The following is an 18,404-nucleotide window of genomic DNA, read 5'->3' as shown; positions in this document are numbered from 1 at the left end:
AGGTAAGATTGTCCGTTTTCCACCTCTTTACCCACCCTTCTTCTTACATGAGAAACGTGCATCTACATCGAATGGGTGTAAACCTACTTACTTAGCTGCCTGTGGAATGTTACCTTGAAGTATTCATCATATGATATCAACTTACTATGGACACACTCCCGCATAGAGCCCTCTTCAGAAGTAGTATCTGCGCGCTGTATTACCTACCTACATGTGCTTTATAGTCGACCGATGCTTAGTAGACATATGATGAGCGAAATAAGCGACAGTCAACTTGATAGAAGGTCAAATTCGCCTATTTGGGCTAGCTCTCTCTTCCTAGAGTCTAGTCGTGGCCCGGAAGCTATGCCATGCGTGTCATTGTAGGTTGGTCAGATAATCTAACTGAGCTTGTTCTAGATCAGAAACCAAGGCTTATATATGGCTAGGTTGATAGGCCCTTTTTGTTTGGTCGCTTCGGAATTATGCTAGCTAGTCTCCGGGGAAGGGTTATTTGTCCATGCTGTGCCATGGTGTTGTATTGTGGAGTAGCGTATCTGGCACTATTAAGTAGTGCGAGGGGCTCTTTTCTCGTCTGGTAGAGCAGATGTTGAGGGTCAAGTCGAATGCTTCTAGCGTCTTGATAGATGATCTGCGTTCTGGGAGGATTCTTCTTAGGGTATTATTTGGCGGGTGAGGACTGTTTAATGGTATTTGAGGCGTATGATTTGGCGGGGTCTCTCATCTTGATTGAAGAATGGGCCATCCTGATGGTGTGATTCTGTACATGAAGTACATTTGCAGGACAGCCAAGAATAATGTCTCCGAAGATTTATGGCAGTCAACTGTGTAATGAGGAATGTGTTGATTCAGCCATCTTCTTTCTTGCTTATTATGTTCCTCGGTACATTCTTGGCCATTTATAACTTCTGTTCCACCACTACAGCAATAGTGTATATTTGCGTTCATCCATTGGTATTGTTATTAGATCTCCCGATCTCCCGTTCCTGCTCGTGGCGTCTCGCTCGTTATCCATGATAAAGTGGTGCTGAGTGCGTAACCTTTAAATGTCTAATTTGATATGGAGGATCAAGGATTGTCATTTTATCTGAACTCTCTAAATTCGTTAGCTTGCGTTTCAATGGCATGGTTTGAAGCGAATCGAAAGAAAGCCCACCAGGCGCTGGTATCAACTGAAAGAGAAATATCACCTCTGACCAGTCTTCGTTCCAATTTATAGCAATTCAACTGTTGCGACACCCTCTTCCGTTTCACATTCGATCTGATATTGTGCGCAATTCCGCGCAATCTCCGTAAAGTAGACACAGCGTAGATCGTCTGAGCAATCTGAAGCCATCCAGATTGACCTCACTGTCGGTTCTCCATCAACTCAGGCCTCAGTTTGTAAACATGACAAACAAGGAAGGCGCGATCAATCCCACGCTGCTCTCCTCTGCCTCGCTCCTTCCTCATCTAGATCTTAACACGCGTTGTTGCTCCTCCAACTCGCCATCGACGTGTTTCCGCTCTCTCTTTCTGTTTCTTCCCTATCTTCTCATCCTTCTACCTTTCTCTGTATCCTCACATTTGACTTCATCTTCTCTTATCTGACTTAGTCCTTTTCGTGGGCGTCAAGGTATAAAAGGCCTCTTCTCTCTTCCTCTTCTTCCTTCTTCCTCCCCAACCTACTCCTCTTCTCTTGAGCGCTCCTCCCTTCTGCTGCGTCCTCTGATCGTTGACCATCATCACACACAGCCTAAAAACCCAAAAAATTCAATAAACAACAAAAATATCTCGGCGTTGTCGCAGCCATGCAGGCGAGCAAAAATGTTCCACTTTCGGACCCGGCGTTGGACCGGCCGAGATTGAAAACCGACATGTGTAAGAACGTGGACTTGCCAATGTCTGCGTTTGCGATTAACCACTTGGTAAGTTCAGGCCTCTGTTTGCATTCCCTCGATTCGTTCAATATGCATCATGTGGTGTAATGCACTGGCGTTCCTGTCACCGCCGTCGGGCCGCGTCGTACGGCGTATTCCCTTGGTCTTTTCACCGTCCTTCTTTATACGGGCTGGGAATCTCCGGGATATTCCCTCCCTCCGACCCATTACCTTCTCCCCTGCTTCCAAATCTGAAGGGACTTGCCGGTCTTTTTTACTCTGTACAACCTACTTTGAAGGCTATCACCTGCAGGACGTCGCCTATTCACCCCATTTCATTGGGCAAACGCCTCCTGCTGCCATTATCATGCCGGGATTCACCTTTCCACCATTCCTTTCATGTAGGAAGTTGACTTCCATATTCCTATTTCACTGGCTCTATTGCTTCACAATATGTGGGAATGTCCGTTTCTCGACAGGAATATAAATATCCCCTTGATTTCTCTCCCAGGGTTTCTTCTTCTTCCTTCTCCATCACCCTATTCTACTTTCCTATCCACCCGTGTGCTTCCTTCGCAAACCATTCTCGTTTATCGCTTTTCCTTTTCGTTTTTATCCTTTCAAAGCAACTATCTTGCATTACATCTTTGTTCATCATGGACAATATTGAAGCCATCAATAAACTCCCAGGGGGTCTCCGTCACTTGAGAATTCGTACTGATGAGGAGTTCCAAAAGTACTCTGTACCAGTGGAGACTGTCCCCCGTCCAGGTTTCAATACAACCGGAAAAGAAGTCGAGCTTTCGCTCAATGCCTACCCCATTACGAAGTTCCCTAGCCGAACCGTTTATCAGTACGATGTAGGTTGCGGCCCAGATGAATCACTTCTCTATTGCTAACCTTTATAGGTTCACATCGGCACCGGACTGGAGAAGTTCATTGTCAATAAGAAGGTGTGGAATTCCAGGGCTCGAAGGGCGGCTTTGAAGAGCATCGTCTATGATGGCTCGAAGCTTGCATGGTAGGTAGACCACCGAGTATCTCACAGGGCACTGCTTATGGTACAACCAGGTCGATGAACCTCTACAAAACCGAATTCAATGAGGAAATCAATCTTGACGTCGAAGAGGGTCGGCCCGTGCGGAAAGGCATAGAGAAGGACAAGAATACCTTCCGTCTGCTTGTCCGGCACACAAGGACAGTCAACCTGGCCGTGTTGAATGCTTGGCTCTCCGGTCAGGCGTCCTTCGACGATGGAGTGCTGGAGGCGATGAGTAAGTACTCACTCTTTTCCTGATGTTATTAGAGACCAACTGACAATCCCCAGATTTCCTTGACCATGTTCTTAGAGAACATCCCAGCTCACGGCTTCTGGCCATCAAACGTTCCTTTTTCGATGAAAATGGAGGGAAGGGGGAGCTGGGCGGGGGCGTCATTGCTCTTAAGGGAATGTATCAATCCATTCGGCCTGCCATCGTGAGATTGCCCTTATCCTACCTTACCCCGGTCTTTGATCTAACTGTTATCCCAGGGCGGTAGACTTATTGTCAATGTCGACGTCTCCAATACATGCTTTTGGGCCCGTATTAGCCTGACTGGCGCGGCACTGGAGATTTGTGACGCCAGAGACCATCAGCATCTATGCCATCTCCTTAGGCCCAAGCCGGATGGATATGGCGGAGTTACCGAGTCGGAGCTTTTCCAAGAAGTCAGTAGGCGGCTCCGAAAGCTGGTTGTGGCTCCATTCTACGGAGGATGCCCAGTCCTGGGAGTCCGGTTCACTGTCAAGGGGCTTATTAACGGCAACGCACGCCAGTACATGGTTGACATAAAGGACAAGGCTACCGGAAAGATTGACCGGATGAGCGTCGAGCAGTACTTCAAGCGCAAGTACGACCTGACCCTCAACGACTGGGCACTTCCCATGGTAGAGATGACCAAGAAAGATGTGGTCTACCCTATGGAGGTCTTGACCATCCAGGGTCTCCAGCGCTTTCCTTTTAAGTTGAATGAAACCCAGACAGCTCAAATGATCAAATATGCGGCGTCTCGTCCGTCAGAGAGGCTCGAGACAATTCTCACTTCTAAGAGAACACTTGCCCACGACCAAGACCCTGTCCTTAACAACTTTGGGCTTAAGATCAGCAATACCATGATGAAGACCAAGGCTCGGCTTCTACCAAGTCCCGCCGTCATGTTCGGCAACAACCAGCGCATCGAGCCTGGTGTTAGTGGCCGCTGGGATCTCCGCGGAAAGAAGTTCTACACAGCAAACCCACAGCCCCTTCAAACATGGGGGATTGGCTATTTCCCTGGAAGACGCAACGTTATCAGTAACGACCAGGTAGTCAGGTTCGCCGACAACTTTATGAAGACCTATGCTGGACATGGAGGCACAATTACCCGCCGTCCTGTGATCATCGAGCTCAAAGAAGACATTGGTGAAGCGATCAAAAAGCTGTATGAGGGTGCCGGAAAGGCAAATCAAGAGGACCCTCAGTTGCTTCTTGTCATCGTCCCGGATAAAAATTCCTTCACTTATACGCGGATTAAGAAGTCGTGTGACTGCCGCTGGGGTGTGCCTTCCCAAGTCCTGCAGGCAGGTCATGTCAACAGGGGTAATCCCCAATATGTTTCCAATGTCCTCATGAAGGTGAACGCTAAGCTTGGAGGAGTCACTAGTCGTGCAGTGTCAAAGGTGCAAGGAGCGACCTTGCGTCCAGGCTCAATGATTATCGGCGCTGACGTGACTCATCCTCCCATGGGTGTCTGGTCACCCTCAATGGCGGCAGTTTCCGTGTCCAAGGATCCCTATGGTAGCAGCTACTTCGGTGCTTGCGAAGCAAACATGGATCGTATAGAGATCATCTCGCGGACCAGTATGGAGTTTATGCTCGCCCCTCTTGTTCGTGAATGGATAACCACTATCGGACAGGGACGCGCGCCCAAGTACGTTTACTACTTCCGTGATGGTGTTTCTTCCGGTCAGTTCGAGCACGTACTCAATCAAGAGGTCATAAATATCAAGAGCGTCATTACTCAGCATAACATGAATCAGTGGGATGGTAAGATCACTGTGGTGGTTGCTAACAAGCGTCACCATTTGCGAGCATTCCCAAAGCCGGCCGATCGCAATGCTGCTGACAAGAACGGCAACCCACTGCCCGGTATTCTGATTGAGAAAGATGTGACCTCTCCACATGACTGGGATTTCCTTCTCTATTCGCATATTGCTCTGCAGGGAACTTCGCGGCCCGTTCATTATCATGTTATCCTCGACCAGATAAAGCACAAACCCCATGAGCTTCAGAACATGATTTATGATCATTGTTACCAGTACATCCGGTCTACGACTTCGGTCTCCTTGTGTAAGTTGCCTTGCTTCCATTCTGTGAGGTTTATAGTGCTAACATATATGAAACATTAGACCCTGCCATTTACTATGCGCACCTTATCGCTAGTCGTGCCCGCAGCCACGAGGATGTTCCGGCCAGCTCTGGCCCACAGAGCGGTAACACGATCAAGCTTACGAATCCCAAGCCTAAGAACAGGCCAGTTGACCCTAAGCTACTGCCAATCATCAACCGGAGGAACAGACTGCCCTGGCAGATGTGGTACATCTAGACAGAAGTTGGCGTGGTGGAGATATTGGTTGCTTTTTTCCATTAGTATTTTACACAGCGATGTCCGGTACATCGTCTGATCTGCTTGCTATTGTCGTACTCGGATTGCATCGGCTCAACACTGAAGTTCAGGTAGCAAACTCTTTGACTCTAACTGACCAGCCTTGATGGTAGGACGGTTTAGGTCGATAGGGATTGCAGGCCAGAGCATTGGCGTACCGTACCATAGTCCTTGAGTTTTAATTAAGTTTATTGCTTTACCAGTTGTGCACAAGAGCTCGTAGCCAGTAGGACAATTAGTAGATCATCTCTGAGTATTAAAAGATTCATCAGACTAGGTCGGTCACGGACGAGCCAGACAGTATAGGTCAGGTTAAGCCAACAAGCGGGTGCGCCAAACCTAAGCCAAGATGGAGAGATCGTACAAAGCCCAACAGAGAGCGCGCCCCAAACTTTGAACCACCACAAACCAAGTAGAACGAATCTAAGGTGATGTAGTTCACATATAATAAGATGCAAATCTGAACCATCATACTAAACCACCCAGCCAGGAGCGTCGAGTATAGCAGAGTAAGGCTACTACTACTATTCGGAGGATTGAGGGGTAGCTATCTACCTACCTATCTACGTATCTATACTGCACCAGTAAAGTAGTAAGAGCTGGCCCTATATTTTCTACTTTAATTCTCGATATTATTCATGCTAACACCATCATTACCTGTAATGATCAAAGAAAGTATGGGTAAAGGATAGACGGATGAAGTTATAAGATAAGATGTTGTGAGATAGGATGTAGATGGGGGGGCATTTGCGTGGCAATGAATTTTGAACATAATAAATCCTGTTCTATATGAAGTGTATTAGTACCTACTATAGAGGGCTAGGATGGTTTAAGCTTCGGAGTACTTTTCGAGTTTGGTAAGTTGGTTTAGGTCCTGCCTGCCTTCCCTGCATTGTTGGGATGAGATGGGATGAGATAGTGGGGAATGTGGGGATGTTGCACAATAGTTAGGGTCTACGGTCACAAAACGATGAGGTAGTTGTTTTGTTTGTTTCAACTTGTTGGAGTTATGTGGTTGGATGTTGTTTGTAGTTGATAGATCTAAGCTGAGCAGGGGCTAGGAATAGGATAATAGATAGTATATTCGGATACAGTTGGGATGTGTTAGGATAGATAGATGGATGGATTATCATGCCATGTATGCATGCGTGCATGCTGCTGCTGCTGCTGCATCTCGGAGGTAGATATCTAGGTGGTGCCTGTCTGTTCGTCTTGTGTTTGTGTTACCCTGCTAGTTACTTACCGTCTTAATGGGTGAAGTTACACGGTAGTACCAGATGAGCGTTTGTTTGTGAGATCTAAAAACCAAAAATATGACAGATGAAGAGTTACTTCCCGCCTAGTCTAGAACAATCAGCAATGCACAAGCCAAGCCAAGAAAAATAAGGCAGATGCAGATGCAGCCCAGATCGTAATGGAAGGAAATCATTAATCCCTGTTCTTATGTTCTATCTACGTTGAACAGCTATGCATTATCTTGTGTTACGGTATACAAGGCAAGTAAATTGAACAAGGATGCATCGTTTGTATTTGTGTATCTCATTTATCTGGTTTTTTGTGTGGTTTCCCCTTGTAGTTCCGTTCTCTTGTCGCACACTGGTAATGCTGGGATTAGATAGGACAAGAGGGGGCTCGAACTCGAAGTCGAACTCGAACTCAAACGTGGGCTCGGGTAAAGGCAGGCAGCTGGAAAGAAAGAGCGCGACGCCACATATCGCACACTATATATCATCCAAGAGTGAAAACAGGCGATGAAAGAGAATGAGAAAACAAGTGAGATGGAAGAAGAAGTAACAAAAGTGGGTAAAAAAGGTAGATAAGACATAAGTGGTGGACGATATAATATACTGCAAAGAAGACATAGACGAAAGGAAAAAGGAAATAATAAAAGTGGTAGAAGAGGTAGAGGGGAATAATCATGGTATAGTGAGGTAGTACAGTGTGGGGGAATGAGTAGGACAGATCATATCATGACGCTTCATCTGCCGTTCCGTTTGGTAGGGCAGCAGCGCTGTCGTGGTTAGGGTTCTGGTCATCGTTTGAGGTCCCAGCTGGGGCTTGATGCTCAGCACCAGTCCCTTCTGGCGCGGTCGAATTTTCCATCTCGCCCTTGATAGTTGCATCCTGGGCAGAGGGCTCGTCCGCTGAAGCGGCCGTAAACAACGATCCGTTCGACGGCTTGGTGCCATCTACTCCAGCGGCGGCGGCATCGTCTCCTTCAGCTGTCGCGTCGGGAGCGCCCAGGCTAGGCCCATTCTTCTTGAGTTTCTTTTTACTCGGCTCCGCCGTCCCAGACTTAGCGCCCGACTGCCCCGATGCGGAGGGTGGGAGGGGTCGCTTCTGGGGACTGGTGGTCACGCCTGAAGGAGCGGAAGGTGGCGGGATCTTGCCAGACGCGGGCAGACGAGGTCGCGCGGCCATGGGTCGTTGTTTCGGTGGTAGTTCAAGATCTTCGACCAAAGGCTCATTGTTGTTTGCTTGGAGCTTAGAGCTGAAGAATTCTTGAACCAACCCAATTTGCAAAGCGAGAGAGTCATTGGTGATGCGAGGGTAGGGAGCGGGCGGAGGGAAGAGAGTGACGGCTTGGGCAGCACTGCAAAAACCCATTAGTATCAAGCAAGCAATAGTCGATACAATATGAGAAACATACCTGGTGTTCTGTGCCTGCGCAGCGTTGTACATCCTGTTCTGCAAGAGATGAAGTGGCACGCTGAGTGTGGCCAGACCAAACTCCTTGTCCAGCCCCAATTCCTTAAACCCGAAGAAGTCCTCATCAATATCTTCTGCAAAGTCACCGCCGATGAACTGTTCACTGCCATCGTGGAATGCGTTGGAGCCATCCTCCCCGCCATCTGCAAGCGCAGGTCGCAGGAGCTCGGACAGTAGCGAGCGCAGCCGGTCATGAGCTGTCGAAAGCTTCGTCCCGAGCCGCTCCACATCGTCCTTAATGTACGACTCCAAAGACTCTACATCGATGCCAACAGATGAGAGAGTGTGTAGTACGATCTCCGGCTCCGTGTACGCTCGCTTCCACTGAGCTGTACCCGTCGCCTCGGTCGCGTCGGTAGTCGGGACTTTAGGGGATTCCATGTACGACTTCAGGGTTTCGCCGATCTTCTGGAAGAAGTCGGAGGCAATATCAGTCACTGCATCCAGGGCCGAAGGCTGATACTCCTCAAAGCCAGTGTGGTAGAAGATCTTCGCCACGGAACGCTGCAAGGCCGCTTTGCAAACCCAAGGAGCAATGACCGGACCCCCGTCATTCATCACATGTGGTGACACATCCTGCTCGACGAAGGGTTCCGGCTGGTATTTCTGGAACTGATTCTGGTACATCTTTGGAGGGTTAGACAAGGGAAATTATGATTCGAGAGATCGCTTACCTGAGACTGCAGTTGCATCTGCTTGACGATGCCGATCTTCGAGCAGACCTTTCGCGTTTCCTGCATTTGGCGCATGTTTGCATCCATTTTCCGGGCCAGCTTACTATCTGGTTGAGTGAATGAGCCTTGCGGGAGGATCCTCAAAAACTCTTCGGACGCATCCACAATGTTGCCGTCTGAGTCTTCCTTCCAGAGTAGCTGAGAGGGTAGATCGGGAACCCCTGACATGACATCGTAATAGTCGGGGATCACTCGATCCTCATCCACTTCAATACCTTCTGCGAGCGTTTCACCCGCGGCGCCAGGTTCCATGCCTTGTCCTGTTGACTCGCGCGCCTTGTCGTTCTCTGCAAGATTATGCTTTTGGTTTCTGATCCACCGCCGCATGCCCGCTTTAGTACGGAGCAATGCTGGCTCATCGGAGTTGAGCTTGTCACCTTTGAAGAGACGATGCCTCTCTGCGGCAATGAGGGCGCGATCCTTCTTCGTCACCTGTTTCCATACTTTGTATTCGGGATCTTCGGAATCCACACCAGACGCAGGCAATGCGCTCAGCGCGGTGCTTGTCGGGACTAACCCATCAATGTCCATAGCATCACCTTGGCTTCCAGGTACACCAGAGCTGACGCCCGCAGGGTCAGATGGCGTTTGTGTGCCAGGCGGCGGCGTTACAAGCCCGTTCTGAGTCCCCTCCATCACAACATCAGAATCCGAACGGACCGGCCCCGGAGGCTGAGAGCTCTGACCAGGAGGCTCCGATCCGCTGGGAGTATTTCGAACAGGCGCAGTGCCTTTCTTCGATGATGATTTGCCGGGGGCCTTGCGACCACGGGACGACATGATCGGTTCGTCGTCACTCTCTTCAGCGCCGTCCATTTCGGCCATCTGCAGTCGGCGCTCTTCTGCTTCGACCTCGGCGCGGTCTCGGATGACGATGTCTGGTATCAGAGGGACGAGCTTCTCCGTCTCCTTTTTCATGTATAAAGCATGCTTGCGCAAGAAGTGTTCTGGGTTGGTGTTGTATTTGAAGCAATTCGACCATATTAAATTAATGTCATCGACAAATTCCTGCTTCGACTTGTATTGCAGCGCTTTCAGCTTCTTCGTCATGGTTCCTAGATCCATCGGATGTTTGATAACTAGCGCAGGGAGTCAGCAACGAGACACACGGCGTGGTTCTTCGTCCGTCAGAGTATCTTACTTGTATAGTAGTCAGGCGCATCGCGCTTATTCACCCGAGTCAAGAAGGCGCTTGAATGCTCAGTCATCGCCTTGAGCTCACTAAGCACTTTCTCTGCAGCTTCATACAGCTCTTCTTGGCCAATCTTGTCCTCACTAGCCCACTTACTACGGTTCTTACGAACCTCGCTCATCAGGCTTCGGAGTTCCGCGTCAGATGCTTGGACCAAACTCCGCTTCATGTCAATTCTTGCGATCAGGTTCTTGAGGGTCAGGCTCGAGGCGCCCAGGTTCGCGCTACTCAGCGACCCATATCCATTGGAGGTTGGGTTCGCATTGTTGCCCGCATTCGCCTGACCCGACATTTCCGCTTCTACCTGTCGCTCCGACTCTTCTAGCCGCTGCTGGTCCAACATGGCATCTCTATCATTCTCTAAAGTATAAAAGAGTGTGTGGAAACTTCTCCTAGCAGCTTCCTCGGTCGCCTTCTTATCTTCCTCTAGCTTCTTGCGGATATCCTCCAAAGTCTCCTTCTTGGCCTCCTTCTGCGCATCGGGCCCGACCGACACGGAGCCGCTGGGCGGTCGGCTGGGCGATGGGAAGCTACTAGGTAGCTGAGAGGCAGCGAGAGACTTGGGCTTGGGAGGAGATGCGGCTTCAGTATCCTCAGCGTCATCTTCGTCGTCATACTCATCGTAGTCATCGTCATCTAACTTCCTGGCGGGCTTCTTGGGGGGCGCCGGGGGAGGAGCGGGTTCGTCGGCGCGTTGGCTCTCGGGTTGGGACTCGTCGGAATCGTTCGCAGGGCGGGCATCTTCGGCAGCTTTCTGGTTGGCAAAGAGAGAATTTATTTGCGCCTCACTGCGTTTGTACAGATCCCGGAACATGGCGATGCGCGGGTCCTCGTCGCCTGCAATATCGGCATCTGATATCAGACCGCCCGCGTGAGACCCGTCGGCGTCGGCCGAAGCGCGCATCTGGGGGGTTCGCGAACCGGAAAAAGATTTGGGATAGCCATTGACAGACCGCGCATCATGGAAATCATCCGGCGGGCGCAGATGACCTGGGGGGAGCCAGGCGTGGTGGTGTCCGAGCGACATGCTCGCTCCAAGACCCCGGTTCTGGGGCGGGCGAGGGGGGCTCGTTTCTCCACGGTTCGGATCAGTTCCAGCTAGGGTACAAGGGGGTCTTTTGAGACGCTGAAAAAGACATATACATTAGGGTACAGGGGTCAAGAAATGAGGGACGATGATTTGGAGACCCCAAGTGATGAAATAGTGGGGGATTTGATGGGGGACTGGAGGGCTTCTTTATAAGGTTCTCTGCGCGAACGGATGAGATGAAGTTGGTTGCGTGAAGGCGGAACGGCGACCGCAGCTTCAGACCAACCGCGCAATTCGTTGACTCCAGCAGTAGCAGCAGCAGCAAAGCAAAGCAACTAACAGAGTAACTAGTAGTAGTTGTGAAGGGAAGATATAGTAATAATAATGAGACAGAATAACACTATGACAAAAAGAAATGAGCCGACAAAAAGTGAATCCGCATTAATATTAAAAAATAGAATAAAATCAAACAAGGCGAGCAATAACCCGTCAATGAATTGAACTTGGAACGGGGGAACAAGCAACACTCAGCCTCGATGGGGACAAGAAAAGAAGAAGGAATGGCAGGGAGTTTCCCGAGGATGTTTCAACCACAATAAACCCAGTTTCAGCCTGAGGCTGCGCCGTCTCTGGCTGTCTGTCTGTCTGTATCGTAAAGTAACTAAACCACATGACATGCCATCATCTTCATCGCTTCATCATCCAGTCTTTCCCTCTTCCGGCCTTTTCTTTTCTCTCTCTACGCCCTCCTCTCTCTACACTCCCTCCCCGTAACCATCTCCTTCCAGATCGCCCATCATGCGAATCCGATACCCTTTCGCGGGTATGTCTTTTCCCCCGATCTTCCCCATCCATTGAGCTCTTCCCACCCGTTTCCACCTCTTCCGAAGCCAAAAGTGAAGCTCCATGATACCTAATCATCCGATTACATCAAGAGCTTCACCAGCTTCCCACACCACACCAACTAATACCAAAATACCACCATAACATATACCACTAACAACACTCTCACCAGGCGCCTTTCTTTTCCTCCTCATCCTCGCCGCCTACATCGGTCTCCTCCCGCACAGCACATCATCCACTCTTCCGTCCCAACTCCAACCCAATGACAAGTTCCTCCATGTCGTCACCTTCTTCCTCCTCTCCCTCGTCTTCTACTGGATCTTCGACACCACCCGTCGTCGCACCCTCCACCTAACTCTCATCGTCTGCACTCTCGTCCTCGGCATCGGCTCCGAAATCATCCAAGGTCTCCTCCCCAACGGCAGGTCCTTCGATGCCTTCGACCTTCTCGCCAACATCGTCGGCAGTCTCGGCGCCGTCGGCCTTTGCGGCTGGTACCACCGGCGCATGCTCGACCGGCGACGCAAGGCGCGCTTCGGCTCCCTGGGCGGCGACGGCACAGAGAACGATGTCGAGCTCGGAGTGACGGGCCACCACAGCGACGAGGAGGAGGGTCTTGGACCCCAGGAGACAGGTGTTATGAGCCTAGAGCAGGAGGTAGATAACTGGGATGAGAATGCTGTCGATAATTGGGACGAGGAGGACGAGTCTGGAGATTTGGCCGTTGATACCTCCAAGAGAACGTCGCCCGCAGAAGATGGGAAGAAGCGGAGTGATTAAGTCGCATTCTAGCTAGCTAGCTAGATCTCTGGCTCTTGCGCCTTCTCGCTAGCTACCTATATCTCATTATGCTTTGCACGTCTCTTGGACCGTGAAGTCCGCTTCACCCAGCAGAATGACATCGCTGCCCACCATATAATCGCGACGTATACGCTTACATGGCGTTGATGCGCTCACCACCACCACCTGTCGCTCTCTACCACGCTTACCATACACTCTCTATCTGCCAATCGCCCCTCCGCGACACCCCGATATAATCCCAACCCATCCTCCACATGATAGGGAAGACTATTTGTACCCCGCCCGCTTCGACGATTGCTATACTACGCTACGCAGAAAAGAAAGGCAACGAAACGAAACGAAAGGAAAAGGAAAAAAGTTACCATACCTATCTATCTATTCACAACTGCTACTACTGCTGCTGCTCTCGCTACGACCGTGTCATGACCCGACCCGTTATCTACCGGCGTTTTGAGTTGATCCTTTACATCCTGTTTTGTGGTTTTCTTTTCTTTTCTTCTTTTTCTCTCTCTATATCTTCTGCGTCTCTCCTCTACGAACCCTAACTATCTAGCTATCTCTATTCTTACGCCTCCTGGTTCTGGTTCTGGTTTTAGCTCTATAAACCCCTCCGTGGGAATTATGATGTACATAGGATAACAGAGATGAGGAGGGGGGAGTTTGTTTCCCGTTTAATAGTATAAGAACGCTTTGCTTTATATTGAGTGGTTGATTGATCAGGTGATAGGTAGTATTCTGGTAGGGTGTGTAAGAGAGGACCTTTCAGGGCACGCGTATGAACAGATGCATCGTTATTCATTTCCAGGCAGATCCACAAGTCCAGTATGGTACACCAGTTCTAATGCTAGGGGGGAAAACAGAATGAAAGCTGAAGAGAGATAATCGCGCGGGAGTAAGCACATCAGCTTCGGATGACGAATGTTCAGGACGGTTTGCTTGTGAAAATGTAAGCATCCTGGGCACTGAAGGAATAAAAGCATCAGGTCGTATACTGAAACATTGTATGCAGGGTGGCGCAAAGGGCAAAGAATGCATGTTGAAGATGCAGGTCAGAACTCGTAACTAGTCATGGCAAAAAGAAAAAAACGACAAACATGGCAAAAGAAAAACATCAATAGGCGATTAGAATGTTATATATGTACGAGGGAAGGTAATATAATAATGTTGTCTGAGACGGGAACCGGTCGTCCCTAGCCTCATTCGTTATCGGAAACCTCGGGGGTGCCCGACCAGCTCCGGGTAGGAGTAGATCGGTGATCGTCAGCAGGTTCGAGCTCAGGTTTGGAGGATGGTCGGTAGCTGTCGTCGGTTGACAACTTGGCCATCTTCGTTGACCTCTCATCCGACTTGCGCCCGCTGGGCACGGCAGTCTTTCCGAGCTTGAGATCGGTCTGCTCCCGTAGGACTTCGTATATAAACTGGAGTTGCATCTCATTATAGACCATCATCATTCGCTGCTCGCGCATTTGGTTGACCGTTTCGAAGACAGGGTCGATGTCGGGGTCAGTCGCCTCTAGTAACTGGCCGGACTCGAGCTCCTGCAAAAGATGGTCCAGCGCGATAAACGTGCCTGTCCGGCCGACACCAGCACTGCAGTGCACAATGCGGGGGTTAGCAGGGGTGCATTTCGAACCGGACAGTTTGATCAACTGAAGGAGCGCATCGCGGTCATCGCCCTCGGGCTTGGAATAGTCCGCCCAACCGGCGAACAGAAAATGCCAGACAATCTTCGACTCGGTGCCGAGGGTGAGCCGAAGTTTGCGGATTTCCGAGCGAGATGTGGGATCCCATTGAGTCTCGAGCAGTGTAACATAGCCTAGAAGGTCCTCATCGGCTTGCTGGTGATGGTTGTCATTCATGAACGGGTCTTGCTCACGTCGCAGGGGCATCGTGGCGTTTTCGCGGTCCAGTGGGAAGTACTGGGCACATTTCTCTCTGCCCGCCTCAAATGTCTGCGTGAGCATGACGATGACGCCTACATCCTCACTTTCATGGAACACCATGTGCCAAAAGTGGGATAGCTGGTCCGGCTTCGGTCCCTACATAGCAGCGGATTAGCAATTATCCTTCAACCCTCGGCAGAATATATGCGCCCACCTGCGTCGCGATATACCGTCGCTCCTCCTGCGAGACTGAGTCTTCGAGGACAATCGGCGATGCGTTAATAAAATCGCATTCCCCTTCTGGCACCCGCAGATGGATGCGGGAGTTGGCCCATGCCTGCACGTTCACGTATCGGTTCCTCGCCCTGACCTCGGGGTCTCCCTCTAGCGCCCAACGGTGTGAGGGGTCGTTGGCGAGCATCCCCTCGTGTATCCGAGTCCGCTGCATCCATTCGAGTTCCTCGAATTTTTGATGGATTTCTATCACAAGACAGATATGTTAGTCAGGCTGTAGGCAATATTTGGAGAGGTGCAACACATGTAACTGCGCCAGAAACGACTGGGAGGCCCAGAAGCAGCAAGCGGGGTGAAGTGCTAGGCGGGCGCGTACTGACCTAGGACCGACTGGCAGAGAAATGGAGGAACAGATTCATTATCGCGCGCTTCCAGGCCAGGATCATCGTTCTCCGGACCATCTATAATCTCGAAGCCATCGTCATTATCCTCGGGAAGCGACCGCTTGGTCGCTTGTACGCTGGTATCGATCTTGATGGTGGGATGAGCCATCTTGGCCGCAGCGATCCTCTGGAAGGCCCGAACCTTGCCCAGGACGCCGCGCGCCTTCTTCGAGACCCGCTTCTTAGTCGCTGCGAGTTTTCGGGGGCCGCTGCGTAGACTGAAGGTATCGGGGGAGGGCGAGCGGGAGGTTGGGGCAGTGATGATTTCCCCCTCGATGCCGTCGGGCGGATCCTCGTGCGCGCCGTTGGGGGGATGCGGCAGGGATGATATCTGTAGCGTGGACAGATCGGGACAGCTGTGGAAGCTGCCCCTCGACGTAATATTATGCTTGGCCAGATTTCTGGATCTCACGGGAACAACGCGCGGCCGAATAGGAAGACTGCCTGGCAGTCGATAATAGTATGGAAGATGACTCGGCCGGCAGACAAGACCCGACAGCCAACTTCTTCGTGCAGCCCACAACCCCTGCAACGTGTAGGAGAAAAAAGATTGGGTGATTATCAGAAAGGAAAAAAAATATGGACGAACAGGGAGAACCACCGGGTCAGTGAAAATGAAGTAATAACCTCGTCAACAAAATGCGACCCGGGGGAAACAGCAGGCGAGAGGGTCCGGCCAGCAACAGGAAAAGAAGGAGAGTAAGTATTTGATGCAAGACCCCCTCGCGACACCGTTTGGCAATTGCTGTTCTCCCCGCACTCTCTCGTCTTTTGGGGTCTTTTAACCTCAGGACGTGGCCAGCAGTCCAATCAGTCAAGTCATTAAATAAATTAGAACAATGAGGTTGTTAAGGAGAGTGGGTTTGGACTAATAGAATAAGTATGGGTTATACAAGGAAGAGAAAAGAATGAGAATTGGGCAGCCAAGAAAAAAATATTAGAATAGGAGATGTTTCTCTGGCAGGTTGGCAGCAGAGTTTGTATGTATCATACAAGAAGAGATCCTTTTCATTCCTGGTAATTTTCTTTTTCTTCTGATTTATTCGGGGTCCAGACGGTACGGATCCCTTCAGGAGATTATTAGTATTTTTATTATTTTTTTTTACTACTACTGCCATTACGACGGCTTCCATGCTTTAGTTAAGGGTTGGGGGATGGCAAAACAATGATGTAATTCAGGAGAACGTCTCTCAGGAACAGATAGTACAAGAGTACTTGCATTCACCATTCAGAGCCATGCTCCGTCCGAGGCATGATTCAGATCTCCAGCGGTGCCTTGAGATCTTCATCCAACCGGCCATCGTCAGCCATGATGGTCGGCCTCAGGCGGTCGATCTATCCACTTTCCATCCCTTTAATCCGTCCGGATCATCGCTTTCTCCGAGACACTTTGCCGCGGGCGGAGTATCGTGTCCTTTACCTCTGATTGGTGGAACTCCCAGTTGTGTCACCAGCCTCAGGCTTAACTCAGTTGGTGGCTGGACCTCACTGTCGCCTTTCTTTCTCTCTTCAAGGGTGCAACCACGCGTTTTTTCTTCTCTCTTTCGCTTCTCACCAGCCCCCCCACGGTGCGCTGGCTTCATCCCTTTTGCACTCAAGCTTTAGTCTAGCTTGTGTTGCCACGGATCCCACCTGATCTACGTAGTCCACACTGAAGATGTTTCGGGCGTTTCTCAAAAGCGCATTTCTGCTACGGCCTCTCGAGGTGTGTATGAGGCACTTGTGTCTGAACTATCGCACACAACCCTCCATACTAACAATCTTCTTCATACAGGAATGGCTTACCTCTAGGGTAGGTTGATAACCATATCTAGTCCTTGAGCTTGATGCTCATGTTGCCACGTATAGCTGCTGGCCAGCCGGTCGTTTCATAAATTGGTTGGGGGGATTCACCGCAAGGTTCATCACCTGAAGACGGGTGTCCCACTGGAAGAGGTGCATGGCCCTGACTCTGGAAAGTCTGGTATGAACTTCGCCCATACCGTGAACCGGTCATGGTAGCTGTGTAGTATCATTTGATACTAACCTGCCCCTCACTCTAGCTTCGAAGTTGAGCCAATTCTTTGAGTACTTCAAAGAAGAGCTGAAGGACCAGATGAAAGGGAACCCCCGCAACAAACATTGATGAGAAGGTGGAGTTTCTTTCATCCGGGCTTTCATGACAGCCCTGCTTTTTATGACTTGTGATACCCATCAATATTCATATACTCCGTTATTTTCTGTTTCTCTGTTGTTCGTGCTTGTCCATCCTGATCTGTCTAATATACCATCTGGTATACCGGATACAGATTGGGCTGTAGCTCTTCTGCACCATGAGCTACATCCCTCATTCCATCCGGAGAACGATTACCATTGCTTCATCCGCTTTGCCTAACCGTGTATCTTTGGACTGTTGGGTTGGGCCTTGAAATGTCGAAGCGTACATATATAGTCTTAAATAGAGTCGAACGTAACCGAATATCAAACAATTAGTTAGCAAATCCATCGCTTATATCATCCAAACCTTCTACATAGGCAGAAAAGATCTTATCCCTTGGTCATAGCCGGCCATGGCTGGGCACGACTAAAACCTTATCCCCCATGTGATGTGTACAAAATATCGGGAAATCCGGATGGCAGGACCTGTATGTTTCAAGGGCCGATTCCCAGGGACTCCCCGGCACGAGTGTGTGTGTCCTCGCTGCCAGGGCTACTTTATTCTTTGCGTAACCTGCATATGCAGGCGAGGTGTTACTTGTGCGACCAGAGAATACAGAGGTTATGAAATACGTACATACTACATACGCAAATACCTACGTAACCTAACCTCGTCGAAATATCCCCATCTGAGTCAGTGCACATTTTCATAACTGATTACATACCAGGTAGACAGACAACTAATGCAAGCGAAGCAAAAGGAATGATAACGAACGCCTTGACTAACCCCGATCACTAAGCAGGCAGGAGAAAAGCAAGCGAGATCACTCACTCATCCTTGCCACGCGATCAACTG

At 50.0% G+C, this 18,404-nt stretch overlaps 4 protein-coding genes across 4 annotated transcripts; 2 read left to right on the top strand and 2 right to left on the bottom strand.

Moving 5' to 3' along the window:
- Positions 1-2,515: 2,515 nt before the first annotated feature.
- Positions 2,516-5,483, top strand: AtWU_05821 (putative eukaryotic translation initiation factor eIF-2C4; the record flags this gene model as incomplete). Its single annotated transcript, XM_035500931.1, has 6 exons — positions 2,516-2,719; positions 2,768-2,880; positions 2,931-3,133; positions 3,187-3,335; positions 3,391-5,227; positions 5,287-5,483. 6 exons carry the CDS (start codon positions 2,516-2,518, stop codon positions 5,481-5,483), a joined length of 2,703 nt encoding a protein of 900 aa, XP_035356824.1.
- A 2,028-nt stretch (positions 5,484-7,511) lies between these two features.
- AtWU_05820 (SAGA histone acetyltransferase complex subunit SPT7) lies at positions 7,512-11,205 on the bottom strand (the record flags this gene model as incomplete). Its single annotated transcript, XM_035500930.1, has 4 exons — positions 7,512-8,136; positions 8,194-8,879; positions 8,927-10,065; positions 10,128-11,205. The coding sequence occupies 4 exons, from the start codon at positions 11,203-11,205 to the stop codon at positions 7,512-7,514; spliced, it is 3,528 nt and encodes a 1,175-aa protein (XP_035356823.1).
- An 801-nt stretch (positions 11,206-12,006) lies between these two features.
- Positions 12,007-12,831, top strand: AtWU_05819 (VanZ family protein; the record flags this gene model as incomplete). Its single annotated transcript, XM_035500929.1, has 2 exons — positions 12,007-12,031; positions 12,224-12,831. The coding sequence occupies 2 exons, from the start codon at positions 12,007-12,009 to the stop codon at positions 12,829-12,831; spliced, it is 633 nt and encodes a 210-aa protein (XP_035356822.1).
- A 1,217-nt stretch (positions 12,832-14,048) lies between these two features.
- On the bottom strand, positions 14,049-17,408 carry ptpB (tyrosine protein phosphatase PTP1; the record flags this gene model as incomplete). The annotated part of the gene is made up of 4 exons (XM_035500928.1): positions 14,049-14,891; positions 14,950-15,215; positions 15,350-15,813; positions 17,395-17,408. 4 exons carry the CDS (start codon positions 17,406-17,408, stop codon positions 14,049-14,051), a joined length of 1,587 nt encoding a protein of 528 aa, XP_035356821.1.
- Positions 17,409-18,404: the final 996 nt, after the last annotated feature.

The sequence above is a fragment of the Aspergillus tubingensis genome, assembly GCF_013340325.1.
Source record: "Aspergillus tubingensis WU-2223L DNA, scaffold_7, whole genome shotgun sequence".
Lineage (NCBI taxonomy): Eukaryota > Fungi > Ascomycota > Eurotiomycetes > Eurotiales > Aspergillaceae > Aspergillus > Aspergillus tubingensis.
Note: the sequence above shows the minus strand (reverse complement) of the source record. Positions and strands in the feature narration are given on the sequence as shown.